Raw genomic sequence first — 10346 nt, 5'->3', positions numbered from 1 at the left:
TGGGTTATTTAACTTCCTGATAATACGGATCCATAAAAGTTTAAAATTTATATGATTTATAAAAAGTTTAAATTTCTGTTTAAACATTTCAAAATGCAAATAAAGTTTCTACACATTTATACACTAAAACGTCATATTAAATTTCGACCTCATAGCAATAACAATCACAATAATATATATTTTATCTGTTTAACTTATATTTATTAGTGGCCTATTTTCTATACTCGTAATTGGTCACGAGACGATAAGAAAACAAAAACATTTTCAACTTTCAAAGAGATTTTTTTCAGTTTTAATATGAAATTATTTATTTTCTACACACTTTTAAATCTGCTTTCAAACCTAGTTTTAATTTAAAGAACGGTTATTTCGAATCCGTACAATGAAATAAAATGCACATAATATATATTTTTAGGGTTGATATTCACCTACCAAGGTTCGACCCCTTGCAAAAGCATCCTAATGAGTTAAAAGTGTTCATCTAAAAATTGTTTCAGGAATGTCATATCGTCAGGTGCTTTACCGAATTATCAAAAATAAGATGATTTCCTGTTTGTTTTGTTAATTTAAAAAATAATAATAGAAAAATTATTTACGTACTTGGGTGAACTATTAAACTTACTATTGAAAATTTGCATAGTGTTATTGCATCACTTTAAGGTTTTTGAACTTAATCAAGCTTATCACATTCAATGAACGGTAATACTTGTAAAACCTACTTAGAATTTCTCAAAATAAAACAATAATAAATGCATTGACGTAGGCAATGTTATTTAACCATAATCTTTCTGGGTGAATAAATGCACAAATAACATAATTATATTCATTAAATGCAGATATATATACATATATATATATATATATATATATATATATATATATATATATATATATATATATATATATATATATATATATATATATATATATATATATATATATATATATGTACATTTAATGAATATAATTATTAATATGTGTACCTATTTCTGATGGTAAGTATGTTTAGAAATAACACTATACCGAAAGCAATATTTTTTGCATAATTTCTTACGTACCTAAGGCCAAAGTTTTATAAAAAAAAATATTAAAGCTATAAAAGCATTAATTTTACTAGCACATTATCCATGAACTGAAACAATGTCTTGATTTGTTTTGTGTTATGGAAATGAAGTATGGAAATTTTTTATTTATTTATTTTTGTATACTACGTTATGGAAACCTGTCAATGTATTTTATACATTGACAGGTTTCCATAACGTAGTATATCTTTTTTTAAATTGTTAAGAAACATATTTGTGTTTTTATTATTTACACAAATATTTCAATTTCATATTATTTCTGTGAGCCTAAGCGGCTTATTATAAGAAATAGGTATCAAATTGTGGCAGAGTGGATTCGGACTTAGCAACTCTGACTTAAGAGTCCGCGACACTAACCACGGGACCATAGCCCGACACATTTTATTTATTAATTTCATAGGCTTACGGCATATGTATATTATATATTGTGTTAAGCTCTTGGTAATAAAATTTTGATTTGCTGACTGCACACCGCTTAGTACGATCACCGAATTATCGCTCTGGGTCTAGCTAGATAATTGAGCGCAGTCCTAGTACATACTTGCTTTGCTAGGTTGAAGAGGGGCAGTGGAGGGGTGTAGGTTGCCTTTAAACCGTTAGAAATGTCATTTTCAAATTGCTAGTGGATAAAATAAATAAATTTAAGAAGAATTCGTAAGAACTTGTTAAATAAATAAATATAGTGTCAAATTATAATAAACTTTATGATTTAAGTACTTGATTATTGCAAATAAATAAATTAAAACAAACGGGCCAGCATTGGGCCGGTGAGAAAGAGGAGGAGCCAGCATTCTGTATATACTTAGTATTCTATGGCTTGGGCGGCTCTGTCCGCTGTCATTTAGTAAATTAATTTCTTTCCAGTTTGCTCTTCGCCGGCTTGTGGACGGTTTTGTTCCTCGGGAATTAATCTTTGTGATAATTTTGTATTACGAATATTGAATCAAGTAAGACATTTTTATTTTATTCATTGTACACGTGTTCTACCATTTAGTATTCATGCACATATTTGTAATATAAACAGTTAAAATACCCGTTTTACTTTGCCATGTCACCGATCCACAAAAGAAACCATTACTGTAATAATTTTACACATATTTGTAATCGCATAATATAATATTGGATTTTCTTTTATTTTCATTTACAAAATAGTACCGTGCCTAATTATACATTCGCATATCGCTACACCTTTCAAGAATTTGCATTTTCAATAAGTTAGTGACCTTTGTCTCAGGAGCTTAAATTAATACTTACCTATAAGAAACAATTGCCGAGTTGGCATTGTATTTTATATGCTATTCTAGTTATTGTAAAAGTATTTTATTTATTGTTTCGGCATTAACTCTGTGGTAAGACATGTTACAATGATTAAAGAAAACATTTCGTTTTTTACCACTTGAGTTGAACTCAAGTGGTAAAAAACGAAGTGTTTTCTTTAATCATTGTAAAAGTAAGTTTTATTTTTTAGAACATGTTTTTCTACACTAGAAGCTCACATCTTGATCGTTAACACATGAAGGAAAGGTGATCAGCCCTCTTCGTCAGGTACCAGTCCAGGGTAATATTGAATAAATATGAGAGTGAAAAAAATCACTTACATTTATTTGACCCCCCACCGGGAATCGAACTCGGAACCTCCAGTACGGTGGCCGAGCGTGCTGACCATTACACTACATAGGCGAACAAAGCGGTAGATTAAAGCCTCAATATCAATATTTCAATCTTTAATGAAAAATCAAAAATTTTCAATCTACATATCCACCCCTTCTGTGCGAAAATGTCAATTAACTAACCCACAAATGGTCAACTGAGTTTAAAAAATGTATTTCATTATATTTTATATCCAACAAAAAAAAAAAAATCACATTTATATTGGATGAAAAACTCTGCTAATTCAGTTCAATTGTAATGGACAAAAATGTTTCTATCTTTCTCTTGTAAAATTTCGTTTCATGGCTTACAATAGTATGTATATGTAGGAAAGATTAAAACTAAATTATTTAAAAAAAAAGAACACCCAAGATGTATTCGGCAGTTTGGCCATATTAGCCTTTAAAAATTAAGTTTGTCAATAGTTAATTATTTATTTTAACTTGATTTATTTATAAGCAGATTATGTTCTGTTATTACCAAAGCCGTAGATCAAATTAAATTTCATTAAAATTTAAATTCGTATTGCATTCCTATCACTGTCCAATTTGAAAACAGAGTAAAAGGTACCTATTTTATAGAAAAAATGCATAATCATTGTTTTATTTTGACACTTATGGGTAACTGTGTGCCATTAAAATACAGTAATTTGCATTTCTGCGATTACTTCATTAGCACAATGTTTTTTTGGTTTCATTTATTTATTTTAATAGTTGTTTTTCTTACTTTACTAAAAGTTCTGATAAATCTCCTTTATTTTTATTTATTCTTGAATTCAAAGAATGAGTAAGTAATAGTTTCTGTACTTTTGTTTCAGCACTTCAAAATGGGTAAAATAAAGGCTGGACCGGTCGTTGATATTTTGGGCGATGAGATGACAAGAATTATTTGGGATCTGATTAAAGATAAACTGATCCTTCCTTTCTTGGACATTGAATTGCATACCTATGATTTGGGAATGGAGTATCGGGATAAAACTGATGACCAGGTTACGATCGATTGCGCGAATGCAATTAAAAAATACAATGTCGGAATCAAATGCGCTACCATTACTCCCGATGAAAAACGGGTGGAGGAATTCAAATTGAAGAAGATGTGGAAGTCTCCGAACGGAACGATTCGTAATATTCTCGGTGGTACTGTGTTTAGGGAAGCCATTATTTGCAAAAATATTCCTCGTCTTGTGACTGGTTGGGAGAAGCCGATCATTATTGGTCGCCATGCTCACGCAGATCAATACAAAGCGACGGATTACGTCGTCCCTGGAGCTGGACAGTTGGAGTTGACATGGACTCCAGCAGCAGGAAGTGCGAACAAGCCTATCAAGGTTTTGGTCCATGAATTCTCTGGTCCCGGGGTGGCTTTAGCTATGTATAACACCGACGAGTCCATTACCGACTTTGCTCATTCATCATTTAAGTTCGCTTTGGACAGAAAATACCCACTGTATTTAAGTACTAAGAATACTATTCTAAAGAAGTACGATGGACGCTTCAAGGATATTTTCCAGGAGATATACGATAGTCAATATAAAGCGCAGTATGAAGCAGCAGGAATATGGTACGAACATCGTTTGATTGACGATATGGTAGCTTACGCTATGAAATCAGAAGGCGGTTTTGTGTGGGCATGTAAGAACTATGACGGAGATGTCCAGTCGGACTCGGTCGCTCAAGGGTATGGATCCTTGGGTATGATGACATCGGTTTTAATCTGTCCGGATGGAAAGACCGTTGAAGCTGAAGCTGCTCATGGCACTGTCACTCGCCACTACAGATTCTATCAACAAGGAAAGGAAACATCTACTAACCCGATTGCCTCTATCTTTGCGTGGACGCGTGGCCTCCTTCACCGTGCTAAGCTAGACGGGAATAAGCAACTGAATGACTTTGCAGAGGCATTAGAAGCCGTTTGCATCGAAACAATCGAATCCGGTTTCATGACTAAGGATTTAGCTATCTGCATCAAAGGAATGAATAATGTGAAACCATCCGATTACTTGGAAACCTTTGCGTTCATGGACAAGTTGGCTGAGAATCTCCGCAAGAAATTGTCGGGTTGACTAGATGAATGCAAAAGCAAACTATAACTGTCACAAATCATTTTATACAAGCATACATTTAATATATTTTTTATTGGTTTAGTTATGTACACCTACATTTTTTAATACATATATAACATATTTATGAATGAATTTTTATTTTGAATATGAATAGTATAGAATTGGATTAATTTGGTTTGGTTTTTTGAAGTTCGGTAAGCAAACTCAATTTATTATTTATTTAATGATATATATATATATCATTAAATAAATAATATATATATATATATATATATATATATATATATATATATGTATATGTATATATATATATGTATATGTATATATATATATATATATGTATATATATATGTATATATATGTATAATTGAAGTTCAGTTGTAAATCCAAGTTAGTGGTCCTGGATTTAGATTAGAAGTTGGATTACCTGATCTATCGCAGTCTGTTGTTTGGGAAATTTTCCAACATTCACAATCTATTGCAAAAAAAAACTGACTTTCGGAGGTAGAGGAACATTTTACAGATATGCTGAATTCACTTTACTGTATGATCAAGAGAACATCTTTCTGCACGCGGTGGTATCATTGACATAATTTTTTTTAAAGTTGTGTATTGACGTTTTAACATAAATCACCCCAGTGCTTGATTTTTCAATAGACCATTTAGAATTCAAAGGTTTTTGCCAAGGTGTTTTTACTTTTTTAAGCTTGAAATACTTATAAATCGACTATCATCTAATTAAAAATTTAAAACCATATCCGCTCCTTAAGTGGAGCATATGGAGTCCACAAACTATCTCCAAGCTTTTCTGTCGGCTGCCAGCTCCTTAGTTTATAAGTAGCTTCATATAGTGAAGTCTTTATAAAAATCCATTATCGTTTTATTCCATATGATCCATTCCATTATACCTGGAATGTATTAGTATATACCAGAGGTTGGCAAACAATCAATTGCGTATTAAAATGAGTAAATATAGAAGTTCAAGAGGTCTACAATAAAGGTTTCAATTAATATTAAAGTATCAATATCATGCTTCAGCAGTTTATTCATGTTACAAAATTAGAAAAGTACAATAAATTCAAAAACAATTTTACAAATATCTGTACATTGACTAAAGAGTAATTACATTATAATTTCAGAATAAAAAAAAATGTGTGTAGAGTATTTTAAAATAGATAGTATGGAAAATAATTTACTTCTCAACGTGTTTGAAAACTTCCAATAAAGATTAGATTTATTCGATTTGGAATACTATAGAACATATTGTAGAAAAGCCCAGAGACCGGGACTCATTTAGGGCAGAGGGATTTTTTGGATGTGTTCCAACATCTGAAACAATACCATTTATCCTTAAAACCCTAACTGTCCATTATATAATCGACCTCGACCCCTTACCTGATTTTACTTCCTATACCTTCTTTGCTTCCACAAATTTAAAGTATCGTTAATACACAATATTGTGTGGAAGCTCCTTGACTTTTCATAATCCCAAAAACAGTACGAGTCATTGCTAAGAATTTAAAAACAATGAATATGAATGAAGACTTTTTGCATGATAGGAAATTTAACCATCCTGAAGAATGTGATTCCAATAGAGAGCGTGTATATAAAATAACATAAAAAGTGCAATAGAAAAAGACACGGCGTATAACAGAACACTCTCTCAAAAAGTTAAGTATATTTATTAATCTGTTTGGTTTTCATATTTGTAAAAATCTGACACAAATAAACAGGCCAGTATATAAAAATTTCAAGCATAAATTACACAATATTGAATGAGATATTTTAAGGTCGCATTCTCAATATACTATACTCATTTTTTTTATGTCATGCAGCCACAAAATGGTATTAAGGGGGTGACTGACCGGAGCCATTTCGTCGTAACGTAACACGTTACAATGCGAGCATTCAGGCAGTCGGTACAGCGAGCCGAGCGCTCCATCCATAGTTTTGGATGCTCGCCGCGAACGATGTTACGTTACGACGAAATTCTCCAGTCAGTCACCACCCTTAAAGATGGTCAATGAAACTTGTAAACAATGTTCAAATTGTTAAAAAAGTTTACATTTTTTATAACACTTCTATATTTTGGAATATCTTATGAACTCGAGGAAATTCTTCTTTGAGTTCGGCATAATGTATCGTTATATGTTTTAATGTTGTAAAAATTAATCTATACTCTTTATAACACTCATCACTCAAAGAAAAAGATTTCTGTGCTGATTGCAATTTTATATCATCACTCTTGGAACTAGCACTATGGTTTTCATTTTGAGAAAGAGTAGTCACTGATTCAACCGGGTTTACATCATTTTCATTGTTACATAACTGGTCATAATAATCCTGAATCTTTACAACATTAAATGTTTGAAGAAAATACATAAAAGAAAAATAAAGAGTTTCTAAAAATCCAGATTGTTTTGGTTTCATTTTGGGTCCAGTGTTTATGGCAAGTATTTTTGGTTCTAAACTAAGTCCATCCAGTAATTGAGTGTAGAAAAATTTCAGACCGAGTTTGTGTATTTTTTTCTGAAAAATTTGCAAATCACCGGGAGAACCTAAAGGTTTGGTTATGTTTAAGTCGTCTTCGAAATTGGTCCACCAACGATATTTAAAAATATTTTGTAACAAAATAGTAAAATTTGGCTCCTTTGATTTCAATAATGTGAGAATTAGACGTCTCGATAAAAGATATTGTAATTGGATAGGTTTAATATTGTTTATGATTGCTAAAATGAAATCAATATTTTTATCATTTACAACTTTAAAAAGTTCATCGGATAACATGCTGCAATGTTTGCGAATTTCTGGATAAAAGTCTTTGGATGCATCTCCACATACATAGAAAGTTTGGTAAATCAGGTTTAGTAATCTCTTAAATACTTGAACATGATTAACAGGATACTGATATTGTATGAGAAGAACTAATATTTGGAAGATTTGACGACAGTTATTGTTCACAAGTCCGATATGTATAACACTGTTTTGCCACAGAATCCAGGCCATCAATGGTTTTTGTTTTCTCATCATGTGTTGACGAGTATTGTGAAAGTGTTTTGACATCCAAATTGCTAGATCTTCCTCTAATAGGTCGGTCATTAGTTGAAGGATGAGTATCAAACGCTGTATCCGTTCAGATTTATTTAAATTTTCAAACGTACACTTATTATTTACACTGTTAATATCATTGCTATTTGATTTTAATTCATCTTCTAAAATGTTAACAATGTACTTGAAAATTCCAGCTTTAGGGTCGTACAGTTCTTGATATGATGAAGAATTTTCCATAATATCGATTGAGCTATTCAAGAGATCCCTATAAAAACTTCTTACCGTTTCTGAACACGGCGGGTGAACAGAAAATAACAGTTTAATCACATTTTGGCACCTTTTTATAATGAACTCTGGTGAGAATTCTGTTATTTTTAATTCGGCGTTAATCATCATTTGAAGAATATCTAATACAATGTCTACACTCGGGAACTTATTATATTTGATTATAGCTCTAAATATGTCCAAGGCTTCACACCACATCCCAGACTTAATATCGATTCTGAAAGCTTCCCTTTCATATGGAAGAACTTGAAAGGGAGCATGTGATCCACTATGTTTAGTACATAGGATATAATTACAACATTCAGGTACGTTGTCAACTTCCATTCTTTCTTTAACATTGTAATATTCTTCAGTGGACACTTGCTTACAAGCTACGAGAAAATTAAAGCCTCTCTTTGACCTAGTTTCTTTAACTTGAGGTTTGACTGTGTTTTTCTGAAGTCTTTCTTCTTTGGATGAAATCTTTAATCTTTTCATAGGTGACAATTCATTCAAAATATCTCCGACCTCTCTACTCCTCTTAACATTGTGACAGGTGAGGGTAGTCATCGTGCTGTTTCCCGCGGTAGTATTGATATCATCGATGGGAGAGTTACACACCCTTCCTTTGTGTAACATTTCTTCAAAGTCTGAATCTAAACAGACTAACCACAGGCCGAATGCGTTTGAAAATAATACAAACTTCTCTTATCAAATGTCAGTTTTATATTTATCATAGACATAACCTAAAAATAGATTAAAAATAATCATAGACTATGTAAAGCGCCTACTGCGGCAAACAAAGAAAATAGGTATGAATAGGCAGGTACTGTGGCGAAACTATGGATGGAACTATGGAGCGTGAATGTTGGTTTAAAATTTTTGGGTGAAATAACCCTGAAATATTCTGAAAAAACGAAAAACAAATAATTTTGCGAATTAATTTTGGGAACCTCTAGCTTTTTTGGATTGGGTTTCAAGAAAATACGTTTACTCTTTATTTTTATTTTTATTTTTTTTTAATATGGAATGGCGTTGCACATGTAAAACAATGCATTTGCCAATGTCAAGTTACTTGAATTCTTAATTATAAAATATGATATGATAAAAATTATAAAGATAAACTATAAATTTATTTTATTTAATTTTAGAAAAACAATCAACAGTCTGTACAAATTTGGGTTCCTGCTCGCCAGGATGAGATGGATATCTGTAGGGAGGGGAATAAGCGGGGCCAGAGATTTAAAGAAATTTGGCATTTGGTCATTTATTGGGCAAACAAAGAATATATGGTTAAGGTTTTCCTCTTCGCAACGACACTCGCAAATGGGGGAGTCAAAGACACCAATCCTCGCAAGGTGCTCTCTCGTACAGCAATGACCCATCCTCATTCGACAAATGGTGGATGTATCTTTCTTGTTCATCGAAATTTTCCTAAACCAAAGACGGGACGGGACAGTAGGCTGAATGAGAGAGTAATGTTTACCCTTTGAAATTTTGGAGGAGTTCCATTTGAGGGACCAGCTGGAAGACATATCAATATTTGGAATTGTCAAAAGGTCATCAGATGGGTAGTTAGAGAAATTCGTACTTCCATTTAAAACGGCTTCCTTAGCTAGAGAGTCGGCTTTTTCATTTCCCGGAATGCCATGGTGGCTTGGAATCCAGGCGAGAGAAACCTGAACGTTTTTTTCTTTGAGTAAATATAATTTCTCACGGATTTGGAATATTAAATGGGATTGGGCTTGTTTGAAGGGATTGCTGCTAATTTTTTGAAGAGAGCTTAGAGAGTCGGATAAAATGAGGCACCTTTCAAACTTTTTGGTCATAATGTAGGAAAGAGTTTCTCTTAAAGCCAAGCATTCCGCAGTAAAAACTGACGAAGGTTGAGGAAGTTGGAATTGGGCACAGTAACCATCATCGTGACTGTAAAAAGAAGCCCCTGAATAGCCAGATATTTCCAATTTGGATCCGTCTGTGAAGAATAAAGACCAGTCTTTCCATTTTGATTCAATTATGGAGTTGAAAAGGGAAATCGGACTAGGGGATTTAGTCCCTACTCCAATGTGGGTTATAATATTTGGGGAAAAAATATGATGAGAGTAAGGGAAGTTATAAAGGGAGGGGGTGGGAGATCGGAATATTTGTGGGATAAATTTTGACAGTTTTTCAAAACTTTTTGCGAGTGCTGGATAAGGCCTATTATGTAACACACGGTTAGATGTTACAGAGTTTAG

At 32.5% G+C, this 10346-nt stretch overlaps 2 protein-coding genes across 3 annotated transcripts; one reads left to right on the top strand and one right to left on the bottom strand.

Annotated features, from left to right (window-relative positions):
- Positions 1 to 1938: 1938 nt before the first annotated feature.
- On the top strand, positions 1939 to 4918 carry Idh (isocitrate dehydrogenase [NADP] cytoplasmic). Of its 2 annotated transcripts, XM_088275738.1 has the most exons (3): positions 2353 to 2431; positions 2551 to 2772; positions 3550 to 4918. In XM_088275738.1, the coding sequence occupies exon 3, from the start codon at positions 3559 to 3561 to the stop codon at positions 4792 to 4794; it is 1236 nt and encodes a 411-aa protein (XP_088131864.1). In that variant the 5' UTR covers positions 2353 to 2431; positions 2551 to 2772; positions 3550 to 3558; the 3' UTR covers positions 4795 to 4918. The 2 variants fall into 2 exon arrangements, with proteins under 2 accessions (XP_088131863.1, XP_088131864.1); XM_088275737.1 differs by lacking the exons at positions 2353 to 2431; positions 2551 to 2772 and adding an exon at positions 1939 to 2029.
- Positions 4919 to 5821: 903 nt separating this feature from the next.
- On the bottom strand, positions 5822 to 8831 carry LOC148299750 (uncharacterized). Its single transcript, XM_088275740.1, has one exon. The coding sequence runs from the start codon at positions 8746 to 8748 to the stop codon at positions 6865 to 6867; it is 1884 nt and encodes a 627-aa protein (XP_088131866.1). The 5' UTR covers positions 8749 to 8831; the 3' UTR covers positions 5822 to 6864.
- Positions 8832 to 10346: the final 1515 nt, after the last annotated feature.

Source organism: Brachycentrus maculatus, unplaced genomic scaffold, assembly GCF_059751285.1.
Source record: "Brachycentrus maculatus isolate JH-2025_06_01 unplaced genomic scaffold, ASM5975128v1 h1tg000968l, whole genome shotgun sequence".
Lineage (NCBI taxonomy): Eukaryota > Metazoa > Arthropoda > Insecta > Trichoptera > Brachycentridae > Brachycentrus > Brachycentrus maculatus.
This window is presented reverse-complemented; position numbering and strand designations above follow the sequence as displayed.

Excerpts from the sequence above, each read along its gene's own strand:
- Idh (XM_088275737.1), top strand. The coding sequence starts at position 3,559 with ATGGGTAAAATAAAGGCTGGACCGGTCGTTGATATTTTGGGCGATGAG.
- LOC148299750 (XM_088275740.1), bottom strand. The coding sequence starts at position 8,748 with ATGTTACACAAAGGAAGGGTGTGTAACTCTCCCATCGATGATATCAAT.